At 49.2% G+C, this 24682-nt stretch overlaps 9 protein-coding genes across 9 annotated transcripts; 5 read left to right on the forward strand and 4 right to left on the reverse strand.

Moving 5' to 3' along the window:
- Positions 1-456: 456 nt before the first annotated feature.
- On the reverse strand, positions 457-1414 carry CI109_101175 (uncharacterized protein; the record flags this gene model as incomplete). The annotated part of the gene is made up of 5 exons (XM_032002826.1): positions 457-534; positions 604-713; positions 792-827; positions 907-1183; positions 1349-1414. The coding sequence occupies 5 exons, from the start codon at positions 1412-1414 to the stop codon at positions 457-459; spliced, it is 567 nt and encodes a 188-aa protein (XP_031863165.1).
- A 534-nt stretch (positions 1415-1948) lies between these two features.
- Positions 1949-3625, reverse strand: CI109_101176 (uncharacterized protein; the record flags this gene model as incomplete). The annotated part of the gene is made up of 11 exons (XM_032002827.1): positions 1949-2053; positions 2130-2244; positions 2304-2417; positions 2471-2610; positions 2676-2780; positions 2842-2907; positions 2974-3170; positions 3244-3305; positions 3364-3450; positions 3503-3530; positions 3592-3625. The coding sequence occupies 11 exons, from the start codon at positions 3623-3625 to the stop codon at positions 1949-1951; spliced, it is 1053 nt and encodes a 350-aa protein (XP_031863166.1).
- A 450-nt stretch (positions 3626-4075) lies between these two features.
- On the forward strand, positions 4076-6179 carry CI109_101177 (uncharacterized protein; the record flags this gene model as incomplete). Its single annotated transcript, XM_032002828.1, has 10 exons — positions 4076-4401; positions 4466-4587; positions 4649-4698; positions 4753-4914; positions 4971-5072; positions 5129-5218; positions 5284-5430; positions 5492-5659; positions 5735-5941; positions 6024-6179. The coding sequence occupies 10 exons, from the start codon at positions 4076-4078 to the stop codon at positions 6177-6179; spliced, it is 1530 nt and encodes a 509-aa protein (XP_031863167.1).
- Positions 6180-11939: 5760 nt separating this feature from the next.
- Positions 11940-16301, forward strand: CI109_101178 (uncharacterized protein; the record flags this gene model as incomplete). Its single annotated transcript, XM_032006636.2, has 5 exons — positions 11940-11959; positions 12051-13957; positions 14016-14228; positions 14283-14979; positions 15035-16301. 5 exons carry the CDS (start codon positions 11940-11942, stop codon positions 16299-16301), a joined length of 4104 nt encoding a protein of 1367 aa, XP_031859152.2.
- Positions 16302-16695: 394 nt separating this feature from the next.
- CI109_101179 (uncharacterized protein) lies at positions 16696-18348 on the reverse strand (the record flags this gene model as incomplete). Its single annotated transcript, XM_032006635.1, has 3 exons — positions 16696-17244; positions 17379-17669; positions 17806-18348. 3 exons carry the CDS (start codon positions 18346-18348, stop codon positions 16696-16698), a joined length of 1383 nt encoding a protein of 460 aa, XP_031859151.1.
- Positions 18349-18597: 249 nt separating this feature from the next.
- Positions 18598-20211, forward strand: CI109_101180 (chorismate synthase; the record flags this gene model as incomplete). Its single annotated transcript, XM_032006634.1, has 6 exons — positions 18598-18687; positions 18753-18830; positions 18915-19367; positions 19437-19744; positions 19814-19972; positions 20049-20211. 6 exons carry the CDS (start codon positions 18598-18600, stop codon positions 20209-20211), a joined length of 1251 nt encoding a protein of 416 aa, XP_031859150.1.
- A 527-nt stretch (positions 20212-20738) lies between these two features.
- CI109_101181 (uncharacterized protein) lies at positions 20739-22384 on the forward strand (the record flags this gene model as incomplete). Its single annotated transcript, XM_032006633.2, has 2 exons — positions 20739-21807; positions 21867-22384. The coding sequence occupies 2 exons, from the start codon at positions 20739-20741 to the stop codon at positions 22382-22384; spliced, it is 1587 nt and encodes a 528-aa protein (XP_031859149.2).
- Positions 22385-22483: 99 nt separating this feature from the next.
- CI109_101182 (uncharacterized protein) lies at positions 22484-23506 on the forward strand (the record flags this gene model as incomplete). Its single annotated transcript, XM_065966915.1, has 1 exon — positions 22484-23506. One exon carries the CDS (start codon positions 22484-22486, stop codon positions 23504-23506), a length of 1023 nt encoding a protein of 340 aa, XP_065822987.1.
- A 143-nt stretch (positions 23507-23649) lies between these two features.
- Positions 23650-24351, reverse strand: CI109_101183 (uncharacterized protein; the record flags this gene model as incomplete). Its single annotated transcript, XM_032006632.1, has 3 exons — positions 23650-23943; positions 24018-24125; positions 24199-24351. 3 exons carry the CDS (start codon positions 24349-24351, stop codon positions 23650-23652), a joined length of 555 nt encoding a protein of 184 aa, XP_031859148.1.
- Between the last annotated feature and the right edge of the window lie 331 nt (positions 24352-24682).

Raw genomic sequence — 24682 nt, forward strand, 5'->3', positions numbered from 1 at the left:
AGTGCGAAGTTTTGGGTCCGCTCCTTCGGTAGAACGTAGGACAAGACCGCTTCTCTCTCCTTGAGAGACAGTCCCACCTACGCATGCCTTCGGACCATTTAGGAGTTTATGCGAGTTAGGCTTGTACCAGCTATGTACATAACCGGGCCGGTGGATGCATTGCACCAAGTGGGTTTGGAGCATACAGCTCAACCAGTGCCAAGTCAGTGAGGGCCAAGTCCACATGCATTGGTATTTGATAGCAAATGTGGAAGATAGTCAACATCTGTTGCATTGTATAAGTTTCGTACTATCACTGTATATACCAGCTACTCCCATTTCTAGCCTGTACCTGACTATTAACATTATAAACAATTTATGACGATCCCCACTAACTGTACAACGATACCACTTCAATGCTGGTAGTGTCCTGCACTATCTTCGCACATCACTCAACGCATCAGGCTGGAATGCAGATTATAGCCACCCGTGGAGCACGTTCTCTCGATATGTCACATCATCCTCCCCTTGCTCCGTTGTGAGAATTGTTCGGATCTAGCAGAGATAATATTCATGTCAGCTTTTTCGGATGCCAAACGCAACATACAGCGCGATTAAGCTCACCTCTTCAGGCGGATTGAGACCCCATTTCTTGGCTCGCTCCCATCTTTGTAATCTGGTGATACCGACCACCGGACCGTATTTCGATGTCATATCGAACACTCTTAGGATATCTATTAGAAAGGAAGGATGATACGACACAGTCAGCAGGAGCCGATTTGGATGGACTTTACACTGAATGTTCGACTTACGATGAACGTCGTTGTGCGTTTCAGGTCCAGCATGTACTGCACAAATCAATCAAGTAAGAATCAGTATGACTGCCCTTTGCGACCGTCAATATGAATGGGAAGTGATGTCACTCACTAGGCTTCATACCACCCATTGCCTCTTTCGCTTCCTTCATCAACCCTTTCCACTCTTTACTCTTCACATCCAGCTGTCTTCTCTTCTGCGATGATTGCGCATCAGGTTTCGGTTTCGTCGCATCATGCGATTCTTCAACGGCCTCGGGCTCCGATATCTCAACTTCAGAGATGGAGGGCGTGGTGCCTAGAGAAGGTCGAGATCGTTTGGTATTGGAAGGTTTAGATTTGTCGTTTGTGAATGACGGTTTGCGTTGCGATTGGAAGGCAAGGATCGGCTACGGACGAAGTTACGAGTCAGCGTGGACTACGGGCAGAGCACAAGATTGCGAATGTGAGGGCCGGTGCAGGTTGACGGCGACTCCGTCTGACAGTGGAGATGTGGTGGATGTACGCTACATGCTCGCATCCATCGTATGGCGGGATGAGAATATATCACTTACCTGTTGCAGACCCGCCGCTTTCTTCGTCCTAGCTCCTCCACTCGTAGTAGCTCTCTTCGCTGGCATCGTGGTTGTTTGCTATGGGGTATTCGTAGGTGTTATCTGTACAGGTAACTTAGTGAGATGCTTGGTGGTGTTATCGAGTGTTTGAATTGAGATTGATGAGAGAAAGAGAATAGAAATCAAAATGATAATGTTCTCACTTGTACTCCGACTTCACTCCTCAGATCGTCAAGGAGGGAGCGTCATTGTGATATTGCATTTCTTTCCGCATTCGGCAATAAAGAAGATGACAACATTATTAATTCAGGGTTTATCAGAATCGTTTCCGGGTTTGGGTTTCTGGATCAACGCGTCCATTTAGTCCATATCCAGCCAGATTCGCGTTGAACATGCTTTATACCACCAGCGAAAATGCTGTGTTCTGATGCAGAACCATCGGTCGATCTATATGGTTCTCGATCCGAGTGGACAGCAATACAAGGTGCATCCGGTAGATATGATTGATATAACATAGTCCTGATTGCAAGGTCGTCCTCAAAACACACACCTCATCTTTCGGACCTTCGACGTGATGGGCTACCGGCGTCCTCACGCTTCTTACAATTTGGCCCTCGTGCCCTGCACCATCCTGTGGCCATTTTCGATGTATTCTTTAGCATCGTTGACCATCTCGTCGATGATTTGCTTGGCAGGTTGGACATCCTAGAGCGAGGGTTAAGCCATGATAAGCTGAATCCTCGTCGCCGTATACAGCACGGTACGAATATCTGAAACTCACCTTGATGAGCGCTGAGACGTCTCCCATCAACCAAGATCGTCCTTCGAGCGATTTCTCGGGGTGCTTCTCCAACTCGACATCGTGTGGAATCTTGCCTTGCTTGGTCAACTCGGCGCTGAAGACGATGCAGTCAGTTCTCTACCACATTAAACATGAAGAAGAGTTGCCACTCACATCTCATCTTGCCTGTTTCGCCAAGACTTGACGTAGTCGGTCTGTCGTACTCGCAGTGGCCGACCAGTGTAAATGAGTGTGGTATCCGCATCGCCATGATCGGCGGTCAGGATGCTAAGGATATTGTCAGAACACCTGTCTCGTATACAGGTGGGGATTTCACTTACAGCTCCTTGTGCTTCTTTGGTGCAGCGGCTTCAGTACTGGCAACAAACCTTGTGCCGACCCATACACCTTGCGCCCCGAACATGAGAGACGCCGCAAGACCTCGACCGTCGTAGATACCTCCAGCAGCGATGACGTGCACCTGCAAACGCGATCTCCAATGTCAACTCGATCTGAAACAAGGCCTTAAGGTAGACTCTAGCTTACAGGCTTTCCTGTCAATGGCGACTTTTTACCCTTGCAGGCGTCCACGCACGCGGGGATAAGGATCGAGGTAGCGGTAGTACCAGTGTGTCCTCCTCCTTCACCGCCCTACAACAGCATATTAGCGATAGCTTGTTGGCTCTGCTCGAACTGAGGGTTATCAGCTCACCTGAGCACAGATGAGATCCACCCCAACATCGAGGGCTTTGGGGACGTGCTTGGGATGGCCGACCATCTGTGACGATTCAAACTCAGCTCTCATTCACCATTTGAACGATAACAAGTGACGCGGCTGACTCACGTTCATAACCAAGATTCCAGCCTTGTGCAATCTCTCCACCACATCTTTTGGAGGCACACCGACTGCGCATACGAACAGCTTTGCCTTCTCTTCGATGATCACGTCGATGAGATCGTCCAGCTTTCCTTTGGTATAGTCGTAGTTGGTCTTACGAGCAGTAGCAGACAGTGAAGGAATAAGAAGGTCGACTCCGAAGGCTATGATGAGTGGTATCAGCTGCAGTCCAGCTTGACAAAGTGATGGTGACGTCCTGGTGAGCGGACAACTCACGCAAGTCAGGGGAAGTCAGGGCCGCTTTGAGCTCCTTGATAGTGCCTCGCAAGTGTTTGGGTCTACACGGACAAGCTCGTATCAGCGATGATCTATCATGAATGATCTGGGGTCACTGACGTATAGCCCAGTCCACCAATCACGCCGAGACCTCCGGCATTGGATACAGCAGCAGCAAGTTCAGGCCCGGCCGCGACGTTCATACCACTAACATATTGATCAGCGAAAGGTTCAACGTGGTAGGTTCGACATGACTTACGCCAACATAATAGGGTGCTTGATACCGACTGTAAAAAGTCCCGTTCAGCTTCGCGATCGTGGTGAGTTTTGGACATTGGTACAACTTACAGAGATCGGTGATAGGGGTAGAAATGACCGACATGATGATGACAACGAGATATGGATACTACACAGATATTCAAAGATAATGAAGTGTCCTCTACAAGATACAAGAGTGATTAGATGATACTGAGATCGAAAGAAAGAGCAATATCGTAAAGAAAGAAGTGGAAGAAGGAGCAGATGATGGGACGAACAGATGGGGCACTATATGTTGAGATGCACTTTGATCTTGTTATTTTTGGTTTCCGGTACAAACCATAACCGAACTTTACTCAACAATCGTCAAGCCCACACGGTCCCACATCTTATTTGTGCACCTTGATTAAGCACGCTGTCCTTCACGGACCTCCACTCGACCACGCCTCGGACTGGAGGTTGACACAATCGTGTAATAACGGTCCATGAGACCACCATTCCTCCTTTTGTTCTCGATATTGAATCGTTCATTCATCCTGATACGGTTCATCCCACCACAGTAGGAGCTTACAAGATGGGCTCAAACCCTCCAGCTCCCGCTCACCCGGCTTTTCCTTCCTTACCACCATCATCATCACGTCAAACCCTTCCTCTTCCTACTAAATCGTCCGAAGTCCTTCCTCTGATCGCATACACCTCCACCTCCATTCAAAACGTCGCCCAGACTCTTATCCCTCTCCTTCATAAGGTGGCAGAAGGGAAGGGAGCAGAAGGTACGAAATTGAAGGAGAAGGAGAGGGTGCAGCTAGGAGAAGAGGTGCTGGCAGCTGAGAAGGAGGATTTGTATGCGTCGGACGATGGAGAGGTGGTGAGGATGACAGCGGGTCTGGTCTACATCTTGTGAGCAGCTGGCACTTCTTGTATCAGCTTTGTGGTAGAAAAATAAAGCTGACAGACTTTCAAGATCGGCTCGCTTCAACGTCTCTAAGAGAAATACGGAGGGCTACGATGAGCAACTTCTGTCGTTTGCAATCAAGTTGTGTAACGTTGGTGAACCTGGCCAGTTCCATGCATGTCCAAAGCGAGGTATGTTTTCGGATCTCCCACGTCTGTGCGCAAGGCGCCGAAGCTAACCCTGCTTGACTAGTGTCCACCTTTGCTTGGGGTCTGCTCCGCCTCGCTCAACATTCCAAGCAGGTCAGTTATCGCGATCTCATGCTTAAGAAATCCACAGCTGACTCCGTTCTGCAGATCGAAGCTGCTCACTCTGCACTTCGCTCATTGGTCGCTCGCTCATGTCTTCCAAATACCTTCTCCGGCGTCCTGCCGGCATATCTCGAGTCGTGTTTGCTCACTAAGGACTTTGAGGCGGGACGATACGTTCTCGATCAGATGTTCTTGGATGTTCAAAGCGTGAGCGGGTCCTCTACTATGTTGGTGAGAGTGTGAAACTGATCTTCCCTCGACAGGCCCTTCCGACCTATCTCGATGTTTTGACTTACTATCACCATGCAGGCCTGATCTCCGCCGCGCTCAAGGAATATGGCAAGGCGAAGGGATACTTCGTGACTGTGAGCTTGATGATTGTTTTCAATATGACGCAGCCAGCTCATCATCAATTTTATAGGTTGTTTCTCTTCCGACCCAGACGGCTTCTGCAATTCAGCTAGCAGCTGCGAAGCGGGCTATCTTGTGCGAGTTGCTCGACACTGGGAAGGTAAGCATGCCTCGCTTCCAGATAGTACCGGCCCTAAGAATCTGACGGAGATACGGCCATTTCAGCGTATCACATTCCCGAAATACACGTCAAGTGCCGTCAACAGGGTGGTCGAGCGAAATGCTGGCGTATACATTGACCTGGCGAAAGATTACGAGGCGCAGAAGTGGGGAGCTGTGAGAGAGGCATCGAACAAGGGGGTTTTCGAGGTTGTAAGTCCTCTTCCACCGTAATTACACATAAAGGACACTTGAGCTGATCCTTTCAATGCAGGACTGTAATGGAGGTCTGATCGATCAAGTGCTCAAATCTGTGACGAAGAGACGAATCATCCTGTTGCGAGAAACGTACTCCCGCTTGACAGCTTCGGATCTGGCCCAGAGAGTCGGATTAGAAGGAGCAGCAGGAGCCCAGACAGTCCTCGAGGTCCTGTCAGAAATGGTAAGTCTCGCTGGGATGGGTAATGCACGATGGCAGTGTACCATGCGCAATCTGGCTAATAACTCGATGTTTCAGATCCATACCGGTGCCATCTCTGTATCAATATCCGATGCGAGCACCCCAGGTTCGGCAGTTGTGACATTCTCGGACGACGTTCAGGACTACGGAGCGCCAGCAAACCTCAATAAGCTTACACAGGTCAATCACCTTGCAGCGGTGCTGGAGGCAGAATTGGCAGAAGCGAGTCGTCGATTAGGTATCAGCAAGGAGTACCTGAAAAAGGTGAGTGATCGCTACCCCCTCCTCGTGCCTTTCTCTGCTCTGAACAAGTAACGCTTTGCTGACAAGATTGGTCTACTGGTAGCAAGCAAACATCATCGAGAATGCCACTAAAGCTGGTAAATCGAGTGGCGGAGCTCGTATGGACGACTTCGACCAGATGATGGCGGCCGAGGAGTCTGGAGGAGGTGGAAGAGGTGTGAGAGGCGTAGGTGGGAATTATAACGATATGGGCTTTTAGTCTCCAGCACCGTGGTGATGGGTGGATAGTTGTAGCATATAAGTAGACGAAACTGGTATATTCATGTCTTCATGAGAAACATATAACGCACGAATCATCGCGGTAGTTGCATTGTTCTCACGTTGCACGGCAAGTCATGATGCGAAAAGGACAGGTCGAGCAGCGAGTATGCAAGGCTTGAAGGTCTCCAACGGAATGCTTCAGAGCATGATTTAGTTACCTCGAAGACTATCTGTTCAACTGGTGGAATTACACCGTGTCTTGTCATAGGCTTGCTGTCATGAGTGGCAAATTCCAAGACCTACAGTTCTGGGTATATATAACCAGAACCAAGGATTTTGGTAGATTCCCAATTGTTTGAGCCCTTTTGGTGTATTGCAAAGCTCCCATAGAGTATCTGGTCACTGGCTAGGCAATGAATTGAGTCATTATGCTTGTCAATCAGGTTGTCATGACGGTCACTGCCACATACATCACGTGACCTACAAGATCCCGACGCACTCTCCGCTCTACTCGCTATTCTCGTCGAACTCGTAGAACTTCATTCAACGAACCCATCTATTATTCGGTCTAATTCGACGAACTCGCCGAGTTGTAGAATATCGCTCAACGTAGATGGACGGATGGATGGATGGATATATAGGAGAATGGCTATTCTCATCTTTGTACTCTTTTCCTTAGCGATTTCCCGATTGAAAGTCATACACCGTACCTTCCCTATCGCTCTTGATGATATCACTTAGTCTTCAGTCAGTCCAAGGCCACAACGCTCATCCTGAGGTTGTTCTCTTCGGATTCTCGTCGTTTTTGTCATTCTCGCTGAGTATCTCGTCCATCTCGTCATTATAGTTGACGCCTTTGGCGAATATCACTCAACCTTGTCTCCGTGGTGTGATAGGGCCTCATTGACTGAAGCCTCTGTTGATCATCGTGACAGATGTCCAACAAAACTCCAGTTGACTGGACCTTCAGAATGCAGCTCTGATGATGTAGTTGGCCGCTGAACAAGCATTCAACCATTATCATGATACAATGTGACATCAGTATGGGTTATGATGTCAATTACCTCACCAACCGGCAATATGATGTCACATGACTTCAGTACAAAGGGGATGAAGTCATTAGGCAATCATAACACTTCTAATCCTTAATAGGCAGTCTTTGATCCTTTGTTGTACCTCCTTTGATTCTCAATATGTATGACATCAGTGGGGACGTGTATATTGTCCGTTGCATCCTGAACACCACAATTGCATGTATATAACAGGTAGGTACTCAGGTCTTTACTGTGCCTCTCTCTTTACAACTTTACAATCACGTTGATACAATTGCAGAGCCACTACATCCATCCAGAATCAAGAAAGTACTTCACCCATATGCCTGAGCAATCCTACCACAATGCTCCTCTTCCAGATCTCAGGGACTTTGAAACAGAGGCAGGAAGAGCTAACTTTCTCATAACCATGGAAGAGCAGCGCCTTAATCGAGGGTGGATGCAATATGAACAAAATGAGCCAGCTGAGTCGTTTCATCACACCTACCTCCATCCATTTGCTTTTGGTCATGACAAACGAATGCCAGCCCCATCAAGTGATCAGCCTGTCATACCAACCTTTTTGGATTGCAGGCCATCTTATTCCTGTGAAATATCACAATCCCCGAACAGAATCACACCAGGTTCAAAAAAGTTGAAGCTTCTGAAAGTGAAGAACAACTCCTTGGAGTGTCGTTTCACGGACTTCATGACATGGAAGGTCCACATCTCAACCAGAGACCCTGATAGGAGAACTTTCTCGCTGTATTCAGTACCCAACAAGCCTGAAACAGTTGAGTGGAAGTCCAAAAGCAGGCAATCTGAAGGCCAAAATCTATCTGGGAGTGTAGAATTTTGGTAGATGATGAAGGCGGATGTGAGACTCTCTGAGCAGTCAATGCAAAAGGCTTTTGGGCACACAACTTTGGAGAATGGTGACAAGATTGAACAGTTGACTGAGTTTTCTCTCCCTCAACATCCAAATTCAAAATACAAACAGGAAAATTACTCCATCCTGAAACATCACCTCAAAGACAGATGGCGTCCAGAGTCAAAGAAAGGCAAGGCAAATGATGAACATGCAATGGAGTTTGAACACACAGAACCTTCTTACAAGTTCAGCATAGCCAATTGCAATGTGAAGTGCAAACTCTCTGCTTCCACAGGACCTTCATCAAACCAAACATACACGATACAACCACCACGTTTATCAACTAAACCCAAACCCAAACCCAAACCGGTTGGCAAGAAGAGAGGTTCCAGTTCCAAGTCAAGAAGGGATGATGTTGATGAGGCTGACTCAGTAGAATTGGCAGAAGCAGCATGCCTGACAGTGAAACTGTGTCTTTTGACTCCCGGTGCAAGGTCAAATACAGAAGATGAGGACTGGAGTTGGTATGATGAGCCAGAGTGAGGATATAGGTGACATTCATCTAAACTGGGCATGAAGTGAAGATGGCATCAAGAAGGCGTTGCAGGGTAGCTGACAAGGAAAGAGTTTGATTTTGTTTAGTAGTAGTATCGGGACAGAGAGCATGAAAGACATGGCTGGATGATTGATGGCCCTGGCACAAAGACCTGGCTGGGAGATATCTGGTTGAATACAGGTTGCACAATCAAATCCAGTATCATTGAATCAAGGTTCCACTTCCCTGATGAGTAATCTCTGGTGTTTATCCAAGAGCATTGGCTTCTGACCATGCTCATAAGCCTCTCATCATGTTTTGAACATCTGGTTTATCCAAAGTGAATTAGCTGTCGCAAATGACAAATATTATATTCAGCATCTTTCAGTTCTGTAGCATGGGCTGTAAGATCCGCCCACATTGGAAACCCCGTTCCCCCATAGTGTTGCTTAACATGGAAACATGGATAGCACAGTGGAGCGTTGCCTAAGTGACACATAATTACAATCTGCAGTATAAATCAGTAGGGGACACAGTGACCTACTGCTCAATCAAGGGGTTAATTTACACAGTATATCAACAGCCCGAAATATGTAGTGTGACTTCCGAGTGAGGCAGGGGTTGATATGATGTCAATTGACATCGATGCAAGGGGCAAGGAGTTGTGTCACAACTATTACACATCACATCCTTTCAAACCATTGGTGATCCTTTCTTATATCGAGGGATCACTGACACATAGGAGGTAGCCATCTGAAACTAATTTTGATATCTCCCTATTGTATGTCTTTCGCATAGAAAAGGTATAGAATCGATGTAAATCCACTGTCCCTCCCCCTGCTTGTTCTCTCAACTCAAGAACCCCTGAACAAAGACATATAGACACCTACAATTCCCACCTCAAGGCACCATCATTCACATGTCTGGACAACAAGATTACCACTCATATTCTTCTGCAACTCAGGACCTTTTGGTTTTCACACGCCCAGGGTATCATGAGCAGTTTGTGGATGACATGGTAGAGGGGATGAAAGAGATAACCAGGCAGAACAGCTCCGCAGGGGAGTCAACCATATCCACCCACCTCCACCCAAGCCATGGCAGTTTTCCGTCCACCACCACCACCACTCGACCAATTTCTTTCCGATCAACACCATCTACTTACCATAGCACATCCAGTGCTCGCAGATAGACATGGCCATTGAAGTCGACTGTACTGTCCCCTTTCTCCTAATTGTTCTGTATGTGTATATCTACATGGGTGTAAAATTTGTATATGTGTGACTCTGGCACAAATGCATGCCACACTGTCTATTTCGTACAATCATACCAATGAAGCATAGTTCCTATTTGACCCTAATCAAGGACATTTTGTATTCATCCCATTAGATTTTACATTATGTTTTCCATCTATTCATGCAGAATGTTGCACAGCTATATGCTTATCAATTTGGTCCCACCCTTGCAATGTTGGGATAACCAAGCCAGATGGTCAAAAGTCTAACTGGATAACAGCTATGTCTCGCAATTGTTGTTGTAACAATGTCGTACGGTGGTAGCGGACCCATTAGGCGGACTGCACCTACCGCGCAAACACGAAACAGGAGACCACCCGCTCGGTTTTGAATCCCCAAAGCGTAGAGCGCCACATCCATGTTCTTTTCCGGTATGTAGTAGTGGTCATGCGCGGATGTCAATACGTAAAAACGTGAATAGCGTCACCTTCTCCAGCCTTCTGGTGCGTTAACGTGTTCCGAAGATTTAGTGGGAAGCGATTTGGCTTGAACGCGCACGCATTCCGCATTGTGGATTTGGGTGGGTTACTCACCAGTTATTTTGTTGTTTCCCTCTCAATATGCCTATCGGCCCGAGTTTCGACTAGAAGAGGCGCTCTTGACCCGAATCACATGAAGGGCAAGTCTTACCGGAAGGTGGGAAATGGGGTGTTCTGGCGACAATCACGCGTCGTACAACTTCACTGGAGGCGTCGGATCCTGTAAACCACAAGTCCGTCCGTTCGTTCGTTCGTTCGTTCGTCCGTGCGGCGTCTTTGTCGTCTGTTTTTGACACCATGGCATACCACATGTGTTGTTTTAACAATCCTCGATGGTGATCTACACGGCAACGTGATAGATCGGCGTCTGTACGATTGATCTTTCACAACTCACGCCACTGATGTCTGCTTGAAACAAAGGTCAACATGATGTTAATCCCGTTATGGGCTTGCTTTCCATTCCGTCATAACGATGTACCACAGAATTGGCCCAACGCGTACGCAATATCCGTATGTATGATTTTATTCTGCTGAGCAGAACACGAGAAGCATCCATCCTTGCATATCCCATACATAGCGACATGACCAGTCAGTCGCCTAGCTTAATCACCGCTACTCTAATAACGAGAACACGGTGATCTCTTCATCGCGCCTCGTCCGTAAAGTACGACGGAACTTGATGGTGAAAACGATGCATCTCAAAGGGCAGTTAGTCGGTGCAGCCGATCAACAATGCTGAAAATACGTAAAAGCTTGCCGTAAAAGAAGACGTTTCCCATGTTCCAGCCTCGGGATTATGTACAGCATGTAGTTTGCGGCTGCTGTCGTTGTTGTTGTTGACGTGGTTAGGTTTCAGACGTTTTCGGACCATCTCACCACCACGCGAGCATGTCAGATCTGTTCTCTTTTTTTGGTAGGACGCCTGCTGCTGCGGTGAATGCACAAAAATAGAAGGATCGTGCAGAAGAAGAACAGGAGCGGTGACTACACCCCCCCCTCCCCTGTTTCGGGGACAATCGAATGCATTATTCTTCTGTTCACGCTTACGCATGAGAACGCTGCATCACCGGGAGGGAGTGAGTCTTGTCATTTTAAAGTGTAATTTACCGTTATTGATTGAAATGGTCAATAACGAGATGATTTGGGAATGATTGCCAAAAGTGGCAGAAGCGATCGGGATCCGTTTTAAGGGTTTTCATGTCACCTTGCCTCACCGTACGGTACCACACCATGGATGGCAGTAATTAACTTTGTACGTTTACCTCGCAAACACCACCCACCACCACCACATCACCACGTTAATCACCACAACCACCAATTACATACTCTACCACTTTATTCCCATCCCATCCTTCCCATCCTCCCCATCCTCACCATCCTCATCCATGATCATGCTTCATCCTTGTTACTCTCCTCCCACATATATCGTCTTTCCAATCGCAGTTCGTGAAAACCTGGTCGAAAAGCAGAATCAACAATGAATAGTCACCACCAGCGGGCTTGATTGGTATAAACGTCGCTTGTCAATTTCACCACACTCAAAACACATGGCTGGATCTCGAGTTGGGTAAAATATCAATCATCGGATTGCAAGTATTAGGGTTTAGGGGGATTCTCTTTCGATCGGAGGCAAGGTGATCGACAAACCAATCTTCCAGAAGAAACGCAAATCCCAATACCTCTTCGACAAAACCCACTCAACGCGCGCCGCCTCACTCACTCGTCAACATGCCCTCCCTATACTCCTCAGAGGACGGCCAACCTCACGCTTCGACATCTCGACAACCTCTCTCATTCTTGACAACTCCTCTAGTCCGTCCCTCCCCTTCTCAGCGGTTATTGCGATCAGCTCGACGGAGAATAAGGAATTCATCAGTCTTCTTCGTTCTCGCTCTATGTTTACCCTACATTGCCGCCGCGAATCCCGTCCCCAACGTCCATCATCGACCGCGAATACGTCCCCCATTCCCCTCTCAATCAATGTCAGCCTCGTTCAACCGTGTCTTCTCTGCTGCAACCTCTGCCCTCGCCCGACGCGGAAACAACGATGATGCAACAGTCATACACCCCCTCATCAGCTTTGCCACATACGACTATGGTATTCAGGCTTACTCTGTCCCTCCCGGCTATGTGGTGCTTCACCAACATTTTAATGCGGGCTTCATCGTTCTCTCCTACGTGATTGCCTTTGTCGGGTCGTTGTGTACTCTGGAACTTCTAATACGGCGGACGACTAACACCGGATGGCGAAATCAGGCCCTGTTGACAGCAGCAGGTATTTGTTTTGGAGCCGTCTCGACTTTCGCCATGCACTTCATCTTCAACAACGCATTGTCCCTACATCATCCCATGATGGATCGCAGGAGCTATCCGGCTCTCTACCTCGCATACGATCCCGGTTACACCGTACTCTCCCTCGTGGTCTCGTGTCTCGCCATGACGCTAGCTTTCTTTGTCATGGGCACCAAGCTCAAGGATTGGGTAATCCTTCCCGGAAGCAAGAAGAGGCGCTTAGCCTCACGGGCAAAAAGATCCGCAAGCATGAGCAAGGGAGATGCAGATGACTACGGGGTGTGGAAGTCAACGCACAGGAAGGTGATGCGTAGAGGGACAATGGGTGTCGGCGCTTTGTTTGCTCAAGCCGGAAGCGTGGCGAAGTGGTCACTGATGGATACGGATGGAGAAGGAGATCGTCATAAGAGTGGGAACAAATCACCAAAGTCCGATTACTCTGACGGAGTATCGTCAGATCCTTATGTGGCCGGCGGCGAAGAGATGGTCATTGGAGACGACAAAGCGCTGCAAGAATTGCATTTCCGACTAGGCCCTTCAGCTGTCAAGGAGGAGCTCGAACGCCGCACGGGAACATCAACTACTACCAGTCCCGCTAATTCTCGATCACCGTCGGTCAGTCTTCCCCATATAACCGGCCAGCCACTCTCCAATATGCCCCTGCCCTTAACCTACCCTCCGACCTCACGTCGAGCATCCATAGCCGCCGTGATGCCTGACTCGCATCACGGCGTTTTCACTCCTGGGTTCAATTTCCCTTCTCTCACTAGCATGTCGGAAGTTTCTCCCAACCACAACTCGGAAGCACCCTCTGGTCATCCTCTTTTTCCGGACTCCCCTTTCGGCGATGCGAGTCCTCTATATCAATTCGATCGTCGCCGCGCTTCTCTCCCTGTAAACGTTTATCCCATTCAGCGGTCCGACAGACCGTCGTACAGTGGCCCTACGACCTTGGCGAGGATCCAGTCCTTACCGGAGGGCGATATGGACGCTGGGGGCTCATCTGCCTCTAAGAGTCCGACAATCCCATCATCGGAGGAAAAGGACACAACGTCCGACCATCCTCCTACTGCTATGGATCAGTTGAGCTCTTTGACGGTAGAGAAGAACGGAACAGCATCGACCAAATCCACCAAAAAAGTCAGACTGATTGCACGCAGTACTACCTTGACTAGGATAAGGATGTTTTTGGGCTTCGACGTGGTCACGCCAGCGGAGATTGCGAAGATTTTCATCACCGGTATCACAGCTGGTTTTGGAGTGGTTGGCATGCGTGAGTTTTTTCCCTTCATGCCAACGATGAAAACGCTGAGCGTTGATTTCCATGCCAGACTATATCGGTCAAGCATCGATCGTCGGTATACCTTATGTGGCTTACAACGCTGGGTCTGTTATCGGCGCTGTCATCATTGCGTGCGGAGCGGTTGTGATCGCCCTGTATATCATGTTCATCATGCTTCGACCAAAGCTCAAGCACACTTGGTTCTCGAAGATATGTGTAGCTCTGATCTTAGCTGTGGCCGTTTGTGCTATGCACCTCTGTGGTGAGTTGCTTCGATACAAAGGAGTCCGATGTGTGATGCTGACGTCAGTTACAGGGATGATGGGTACAACATACGCCTGGCCGCAGGACAAGCAAATCGGTAAACATAGTCAGCTGACAGGGACCAATGCTGCCATTACTGGTGTCGTCGCTGCGCTTGCTTTCGCCGCTTGCATCGGTTGTGGCGTGTTCTTCACCCTTCACTCGTTGAACCTCAAACGTGAACGAGCACGAAGACGAAGAGTTGTCGTCGCCTCGGTATTGCTCGACGATCGCGACCGGGTTCTGGTCAACTCTACGGACGGCATGTTGCCAATGTGCGACATTGCTTCCCTTACTGGTGGCGATGTACCTGTGCCGACGAGGTCATTCAATCAGAGTATGTCGAGCGAATCCACCGTCCTCGGTATGGATCTTACAATCGGACATGATGCCTTTGTTTCTGCTCTCAAGTTATCTTGGTCATGGCGGAATCCAACGCTATTACCCATCCACCAAGTTATCAGCAACGACTCGAAGATGCAGAAGACCGATCATTCGGCGCTTGAGGCCACGCTTGCGGATATCAGACGAGGATCGATGGTCACTACCAACACGGTGACAACCGCTACAGGCAGCAGACCAACCTCGCTCAGCATTACCAAGTTCTTGGAGAAGTTTGCGACTTCTTCCTGTCAGTTGGCTGTTAGATTGACAGGAGAAATGGACGGAATCCAGAGATTAGGAGTGCTATATGACCAGATCTTGACTACGTGAGTTTGCATCCATTTGTTTGCAATATAGTGTGCTGACGAATACGCCTGGTAGTGGTTGGGTCAAGCTTACCAACAGCGAGGATACCGTGTCCAAGGGTCAACTCATCTTCCTCGTCAGACGCGTTACCTCCGCGGCCGAGCGATCCGATCTTCAGTCGAGACATTTCATCTTCGCCGATCCTCAAGCTGTCGCCAGTACCTTGCACAAGACCCTTTCGGTCCCCCTTGATCATACGATTCCGCTTCTCGAGGACATGCGAAGTTTCTGCGACTCGACGTTGCGGCCTGTCTTGCAACCGGGCAAGCTCTATGGTGGAGTCGCGGTCGTGCAGGCTACGCCTTTCGACGGACTGCGAATCCTGCTCGAGAAGGACAAGCGATCTCAGCTTCCGATGAGGGAGATGTGCACCTTCGGAGCACAACCGGCGAGCGAGGGCGAACTCAGCGGCTCTGTGGAAGAAATCGGAGAAGCTTTGGCTCTGCTCGAAGGGATGAACATCCTTTCAGTCATCACGAGGAACATGCAATTCGAGACTCGTGATGAGATCATGACTAAGCGAGTCTCGGCACTTCTTTCGTCTCTTGAACGAGCCATTGTACCCATGCTCGACGAGATGCTCACCGCCGAGGATATGGCACATATCCTACCTCGTCTGACGCTTCACCCCATGCTCGTCCCTCTAACCCCAGGAGGATCGAAGCGACCCGTCATCAACGTCTACACTCCTCCATACGCCATCATCTTCTACGCGAACTACGACGCCGCCGTCAACACATTCACGGACAAATGGCTGCCTTTTTCCTTGTTCAGAGCGCAGTACGCTTGTGTGATGGCACCGAAGTTTTCGGCAGCGTCAAAGATGGACAAGCTTTACAATGCCGAAACGAGCGTTGGAGCCGAAGTTGTCGGTACGCGACGACCTTCGAAGGTTCAATTCGAATTCCCTGTCTCGACGCCACCTGTGCTTCCTTCAGCTTTGGGAGGGGCGCCCAGTCATCATTCGCACAGTAGTTCCGCTACGGCAGACACGCACAGCATGTTCAGCGGATTCGCTTTCCCTCCCAAATCCGATCATCAAGAACATGGACACAGTCATGGTGACAAAGCGGGATCTTCGAGTGGCACTGGGGTTCCGAGAAGATCGTCCCTCGCTCGATCGAGATTCGGTTCGATCGGAGATGATTCCATCGCACCTTCCGCGGAGGGCGGGATGAACTCGAGAGATATGGTGATGAGGCAGAGTAGTCTGGGTGTAGGAGTTTGGGATCAGGATTGGTTGTTGAACCTTCTCCGAACCAAATTGAGGGCTGAAGCATAGTACATATAATACTCCTTCTTCTTAGGGTTTTCGTGGGTTTATCATCTGCTCTTCTATTGTTGTATCTGGTATTCGAGGAGAGGAACGTTTGTAGAAGAAATATCAAATAGCATCTTACGCCATATATCTGTATAGAATAGATCAGATCAAATGATTTAATTCCATACTCAGAGATCAATGCATTGATCGAGTGATATCGCCCATGGTTGTGGTAATCCAGGCTCCCCTCCTGCGCAGTATACTGAAGTGAGCAGCGGAAATGAACACTATGTAGGAAAATTCGAAGACCCAATCGTTGGAGGTCTGCATGGTGCATACATGCATGATACAAGCGCGGATGGTGTTTGTTGTACTACCTCCCGAAGACACAGGATCCCTCCTGCGGTCCGCTTCGCTATGAGAAAAGACTTTCAAGCTCTTCTAAAAGATCTTTCTGTCCCCAACCTATCGCAACAGCATGAACGATGATCCAACATCTCGCCAACATCTCATCGACGGTATCTTCGATTACTACACCATCTTCAGAGCTACCTCCTCCTCCTTGGGTTCTTTTCTTCAGCCAACCTTTTTCGCCCAATTTCCATCCTTCTCCGACATCACGACATACCACCCCTCTTATCCATCTCCAACCAGCCACTCGCATCGCAGCTCTTGATAATTCTCTCAAGGTCGATATTTCACCTGAAGATAATTGTGCTGGTAGAACGAGGATGAGGGCGAAAATCCAATTAAAGTAATTCAAAGGCAAGGGGTCGGGTGCACGTGTACTGGTGTTGGTGCTGGTGGGTTTGGTGGTTCTGGTTGCAGAGGGGATATCATCGTCGTCCGCTTCGTCTGGCTGAGTGGGTAAAAGGATCGGTGAGGAAGGGTAAGGAGAGGGTAGTTGGTTGATGTTTTCGTCGAGCCAGGTGGCAAAGTGGCTAAGAACGTTGATAGTTTGCGACTGATGAGTGAAAATTACAGATAGGTCAGTACATGCTATAACTATACGGTAATATGTCTCGCAAATAGAGCAGAGTACAACGACCGAAGCGGCATTGCTCAATGACGTCCAGATCAGATGATACTCCCACTCACCGCGTTCAATTGCTGTAACACGCTGACCAGCGGCTCTCTAGATTCGCCTTTCTCAACCTTCTCCTCCACTTCAACCGGAACATCCACTAAATCCAACCCCCCTCCTCCATTCATAGCTTCCTCTTCATCTACCTGCACGACTACCTTTTTCTTCCCTTTAGACCGTTTTGACGGAACGGTATAACCGTTGATGAACATGTACCAATCTGATCGGCCGGATGATTCGGGTAGTGGGGGATAGGTAGCGGGGTATGGAAGGAGAGGAGATGGTGGCCAGCGAGCCGCGAGGTTCTAGAAGAGCAAAGGTGGAGATCAGCTCACATACTATTACGTTAAACAGGCAGCGAGCCGATATCCGCACTCATTGTATTTGAGAAAGATCAAATGAGAGCGGGCAAGAGAGACAACAACAGCAACGACAACATACCTTACGATAGCTCTGATAATGAATCGGAAATAGCACCTCCCAGCTTTCCTTCTGCAACGCTGGATGTCTCTGCTTCACCTTCTTCGTCCTCTGAAATTGTCCTGAGGAGGAAGATCCTTCTCCTCTATCATCTCCTACTGCGATCCCTCGTATATCCTCCTCTTCTACCGGTATAGAGGGTGAATATTCCCTATATGGATTATCTACCCTTGTGAAGGAAGGTAATGTCTCGTTTGCCCTATTTGCAAGAGCAAGGAACTGCGCTCCGTCAAGTGGTAATCCGTCGAAATCGGCTGGTAAGTCCGCTACAGGCAAGCACTGACTACGAGGATTACGTTCAACAGATGGATCTGCGCCGCCTTTGGTAGCGTCCTCGTCTGGCAGGTCGGCCTCGTCGGATGGGTCTGGAACCATCGCAGCGAGATTGATCGATGTGCTACCGCTGGCGCTAGCGCTAGCGCTGGCATTGGCATTGGAGGAGTAGTCATCGTATTCACCTCGATGTCGTTTCCGTCTATTCGCATTCTGTTGCGGTCGAGCCATATTGCGGTGTCGAGTCTTATTGGTGCTGAGTGCGGTAGAAGTTTCATGGAAGCAATGTTGAAGGATGTATCATGATGATGGTGGCAAAGTCGGAACTTGTTTTCAGGCACGGTCTCTGAATGACTCGCTTGCACCGTAAATTCAGCGATTCAAAGCACTCCTTGGCTTTTCACCTGTTCAACCCGAAATCACTACCTATACATCGTTCTCTCTTCCTTCTTCTACAACCAAAAGCAAATAATCACAATAATGTCATCTTTCGGAAGACTATACAGAGTACACACCTACGGGGAGTCTCACTGCAAGAGTGTTGGGTGCATCGTTGACGGTGTCCCACCTGTACGTCGATGTGACTGCCAACTTTTACGAATGATAATATTGACGATCGTTGGTATTATTATTAGGGACTTCGATTGACCGAGGAGGATATCCAAACTCAACTGTCTAGAAGAAGACCTGGTCAAAGTGATATCACCACTGCCGTAAGTGTTCTCCTTTCCCTCTTGCTACAGTTTCGTGTACCGTCTGCTGAGGGGCACGTGCTTATTGTTTATGGTACTGTGCAGCGATCCGAGTTCGACTCTGTTCACCTCCAATCTGGTACCGAACACGGTGTGACCCTCGGTACACCTATCGGTCTCCTCGTCCACAACAAAGACCAACGTCCTCACGACTACGCCGAGACCGATCTTTACCCTCGTCCTTCCCACGCGGACTACACCTACCTTGCGAAATACGGCGTCAAAGCTTCCTCGGGAGGTGGTCGTGCTTCCGCGCGAGAGACCATCGGTCGTGTTGCTGCCGGTGCTATTGCGGAGAAGTACCTCAAGGAGGCTTTCGGTGTGGAGATCGTAGCTTTCGTCGCTAGTGTTGGAAAGGTCGCTTTGCCTTTCGCAGAGGAGGACGATGAGGTCTTGGGCAAGGAGTATGTCGATTTGATTAAGACGGTCAAGAGGGAAGAAGTGGACAAGGAGATCACAAGGTGTCCTCACAAAGCTACCAGCACCAAGATGGAAGAGGTAAGCGATTCTTCCCTGAACTCGTACGCTTTGGGTGCGTTGTCGCTGACTCTATCTGGGTTTTCATAGGCCATCCGTGCCGCAAAGGCTCGAGACGACTCCCTTGGTGGTTCCATCACCTGTGTCATCCGAAACTCTCCCCTCGGTCTTGGTGAACCCTGTTTCGACAAGCTCGAAGCTGTCCTCGGTCACGCCATGCTCTCAATCCCATCTACCAAATCTTTCGAGATCGGTTCCGGTCTTCGAGGTACAACTTTCCCAGGAAGCGTGCACAACGATCCTTTCACTCAAGGAGAAGACGGAAAGTTGAGGACAACTACCAACTGGAGTGGTGGTGTACAGGGTGGTATCTCTAACGGAGAGGATATCTACTTCAGGTGAATTGCAGCCTTGTGCTTCGAACGCAGTATGACGAGCAAGACTGACACGCTTGTGTATAATCGTAGGATTGGCTTCAAGCCCCCCGCTACCATCGCTCAAGAGCAAGATACAGCCAGGTACGACGGTTCATCAGGTACTCTTGCTGCCAAGGGTCGACACGACCCTTGTGTCGTCCCTCGTGCTGTCCCCATCGTTGAGACTATGGCCGCGCTCGTCATCATGGAGTGAGTGACTGCTACCTTTTGTTTGATTGCAATATCTGTTTTACGCAGATCACTGATATCCTTCTCCCTACCTTAGCATGGTATTGCAACAAAACGCTCGTCAAGCCGCCGCTGCCCTCCTCCCTCCTCTTACGCACCTCCCACCCACCATGGTCCTCCCCGGCAAAGCCACCGTCGACAAGGTCATTCACGGTGAGAGCGTCGGCGAGGTCCAGGGTCAAAAGACCGGAGAGGAGTAGGTGTGCAAGAGTGATCCGGCTAGATTTTCAGTAGAACAAAAGATGCATTGCATTAGATCGCTACATACCCAGTGGAGGTCTTTCCGATTTGTGACTTTATGATGCACGCTGCCTATGACTATACTGTCGCAACGTAGATCAAACGTCCTGCTCGCTCTTTGTAACCACAGGTATATTATGTGAGGGGTGGAAATACATACGCTATCTCCTGCACCCGGCGATTTGATGTTCACGTCACTCGATAAGTTTCAGAAGTGATCAACAGCTTCTTTCGTGCAGTACCTCCAAGCAATCTTTACAGATCGTATAACCCCTTCCGCAATTCTTCAAATCCGTATGCGAGGGCATTTCGCTCGGTCCGGATCGTCTCTTCGTTTAAGACTACTTTCGCCCGGCTTTGCACTCAACATACCGAGCACCGCTCCTCCCAAGTACGTCCAATCCTTTTGTTTGGTTCTGAACATTCAACTAATTATGATATCATCGTCGACCCCAGAACTCCTTTCACAGCGTCAACCCTCCACAAAATGAGCTATCATACGAATGACAAATACCGACCGTCTCGCCGTGGTGGTGATGAACAGAACCGAGATCGATATCGACCTCCTCCACCTCCACGATCAGAACATGACACCACAGCAGCATGGTACTCTGATTCTCGGGGTCATGCAGGTCACTATGATAGCTACGGACGAGGAGGATTTCAGGAGGACAGACACGGTGTAAACTTGAGAGGTCAGGGAAATGATAGACATTGGAGGAGGGGACAAGCTGGACCCTCGAATTATCATCAATCGGCCTATGTGGACCAGACGTACGATCCAAACTATAACAGACAAGCTTATAGCGACACGTACAATCACCCTGCCCCTCAACCTCCATATCGTCCGACACCCGCATGGCAAGATTCTCAACACGAGGAAAAGGATAGAGCTCCTTATCTTCCTCCACATATTCGATTTGCCAGTAATGAGTCTTCGCCGCGAACAACGCCGACTCCAGCTGGGATACCTTCATACACCCCTCCACCCCTGTCTGGAGTGCCAAACACTGCGCCGTGGTCTCACCAACATCCCGAAGCGACTTTTGCTCCTCCGGATGGTAGTCGTGGATTCTCTTCGCAAAGCAGAGTCGGAAGCTCGCCCCCCCCTCGAGCACGATACCAGTCACCTCCACCACCGGCCGTCTCACTTCCCCCTCCGCAATACCTCGATCTCAGTCGTCCGTCCAACCTTATTCAAAGGGACACCGACATCCCCAAACTACTAGTCTTAGATCTGAATGGTGCACTGGTCTATCGGACACGTGGAACAGGCGATAGTCGACGACCACATCCACGTCCTTACCTCTCATGCTTCCTCCAATATCTCTTCCTCCCAGAACGTGAAGGGTTGAGACCGTGGGAAGTCTTCGTCTGGTCCTCTGCGCAACCGCATAATGTGAGAGCGATGGTGGAAGGTGCTTTTGGACAGCGATGGATAGGAGGGATCTGGGAACCAGAAACCCGAGAGGGGAAGGAGGGATTGAAGAGAGGTGAAGGAAGATTGACAGGTGTTTGGGCAAGAGATAAGATGGGTCTAAACGCCTCAGATTACTGTATGTCTCATCATCTCTGTGAACTCCATGTGTCGTACTGAATTGTGCACCCTGCCCAGCTCGCAAAGTTCAAACGACGAAAGACCTTAACAAGGTCATCGACCACGTACATGATCTTTCAGAACATCCGTCTCAGTTACTACCCGATCTTAACGAAAAGACTACTGTTCTTCTCGATGATTCTCCCCTCAAAGCGGTGTTGCAACCATGGAACCAGATCGTCATCCCCGAATACGATAAGCGAGAACATCAAGATAGCAAGCTCGCGGCCAGTCTACTCCGAGACGAGAACGACGATGCAGCGGCATCAGGTCTGGATCAAATCTTACTCGCCGTCATAGGAATCTTGGAGGAACTGAGAACGGTCAACAATGTCCCTGCCTGGGTTAGAGGAGGTGGTCTCACGTTTGATCTCAAAACGAAAGATAACGACGCATCGCCTGAAATTGAGACTCTCCCATCACATCTATCGTTTACGCATTGGTACGAAGACCCGACGGTGTTGAGACAATGGATTGACAAAGGGAAAGCGGCGTTGAAGAAGAAGGGTATCAGAGTGAAACATGGCATGGACTGACAATCAGAGGTCTCGGAATGGAGACCTTCTTCGCCACCAACACCAACACGAGCCGAATTACCGCTCTCTAGAAGGTCGTCAGGGCAGAGGATTAGGGAGATGGACTCGAGTCGGAGTAGGTCGCCTGTCAAGTTGAGAAGTAAGAGGGGCTGGTCGCCTTCACGACCTGCAGGATCGGACCATCGAGTTAGTTCGGACGAGGAAGGGGATCATGGTGGACGGGGAAAAAGGGAGTTCAGCACGGGCACCTCTTGGCCGATGAGCGACGAACACGCTAGCTTGATGAGTCCGGAAAGAGTCGTTCCAGCACGCGAGTCGAAATCAGCAGATAAGGCTAAGTTGGCGGTTGTGGCGAATGGAAGACTTGGCTCAACCACGATGAGCTCGAATAACAACGCGGCCAACGATGACGATACCTGGAAAACGCTCAAGCTGCCTGACGTAGTGAAATACCTTAAGAATATCGCCCTTCTCAACGGGGAGATGACCGCCTCGCTTCGCAAGAAACTGGTCAGCACGGCAAACTATCTTTCCGGTCAAGATCCAGATACACTTTTCGGCGAACAGCCCTTGGGGGTCGTAGTGGCAGTCGCCAAAACGAAATACCCTGCTGAGTTTATCCAAGGTGGTCGAATCCTTCTGACTCCGGAACTTTATCCCTTGATCGACGATTCCATGCCACCGAATTGGAGACTCGCGACCTCGACCAAGAAGAAAGCGCCTAAAGGAGATCGGATCAAAGAGCGGTATGAATGGGCGAAAAAGACTTTACCAGTATTGACGCAAGACCAATTCGCCGATTTGTGGAAGCAGGGCAAAGCGGTTAGGATGGCTAGGCACGAGGGTGAAGCGCAAGAGCGGAAAAGAAACAGGTTGGAACAGAAGGAGAAGAACAAGAAGTTGATGGAGGAACAGCAACGAGAGGGGAAGAAGGGAAAGAAGGGTAAGAAGAAGCAGAAGGCAATGTCAAGCGAGGAGCGAGAAATTGAGAGTGAAGACGATATGTCGAGCATCGAAGAGCAGGTGGTGGTGGGAGAGAGAGATGGTGAGGTTGAAAAGTCGGGATCGAAGAGACGTAGATCGGGTGGCGCGGTCGATGGACATCGTGCGCTCAAGCATTGATTCAGCGACATGTGATATACCAATCCCATTCACGTCGATCCACACCAACCATAACATGCATGTACCATATATACCATCCGACAAGATGACTTTGACACCGCTCTGCTTTCTATTATCGTCCATGCGTCCTCGTTTGAGGTGTCTTATTTCTTCAAAGCATCCTGTACCCATTTCCCAACTTCCTTCTTATCAACACCAGCTTTACTCTCGCCCAATTCCTCCCATAACGCAGCCAACACCTTTCCCGTTGCGGATTTCGATCCTCTCACTTCAGAATCTAGGGATGCTATAATCTTATTTATGGACGACTGGATAGATTCGTTGGTAGGGATTGGAGGCAGGAAAGAACGAAGTAGGTTGATCTCGGAAGTTAGGGAGGCATGATTTTCGGCGTGGGGGGAAGGTGATGAGGGAGAATAAGATTCGGCTGCTTGTAGCTGTGAAGTATGGCGTTTCAGTACGATGGATGATCTTGCTTCTTGAATAAATTATTTCGGCTCTTGTCACTCACTCTTTGAGCGATACCTTTTCGCAAGACCGTCATTACACCTTCCTGACTGGACGGCTCGTTGGGGTTAGTCCCCGACTTCGCCGAATTCGTCACGTCCGCCAAAATCGACTATACAGATAATGCGACGTAGCAATCAGCCGACACACTTTCGTACTGGTTTGGTTAGAATCATCCTACACACCTTGAGACAGGTCGCTGCTGGTTTGTCTTTCGCTTTCATAGATGTCTTAAGCGCATTTCGCAGTGTCACTTCCAGTGCGGACGGAGAAGGAGAGGACGAGAGGAGTCGAGGAGTGGTATGAAGCGATCTTCGGATGATAAGGCGGGAAAACATTCTGATCTGTGTTCGTGATAGACCTCTGTGTGAGTGATGCTAAGCTGCGAGGTGTGGAAGAGATGAATGCATGCATGATGATGAAGGCAACAAATTTCGGAATGGTACGGGTGTAAGAGGAAGAGTTGTTGTGAGGGGCTCCGCAGGTTTATTATGAGGTTACTCAACCTTTATGATGACGGACAGACAACAATCGAGATGACAATCATTTTACAACTCTCTGTCCTCCCACAAGGGACCTGTATACCGGCGTGATAACATATCGAGGAGTCGATCACTCCCTCAGTCAACCACCATCGCGAGAGAGAGATACGCTCAGTGATAGCAAGGG

The sequence above is a fragment of the Kwoniella shandongensis genome, chromosome 2 (genome assembly GCF_008629635.2).
Source record: "Kwoniella shandongensis chromosome 2, complete sequence".
NCBI lineage: Eukaryota > Fungi > Basidiomycota > Tremellomycetes > Tremellales > Cryptococcaceae > Kwoniella > Kwoniella shandongensis.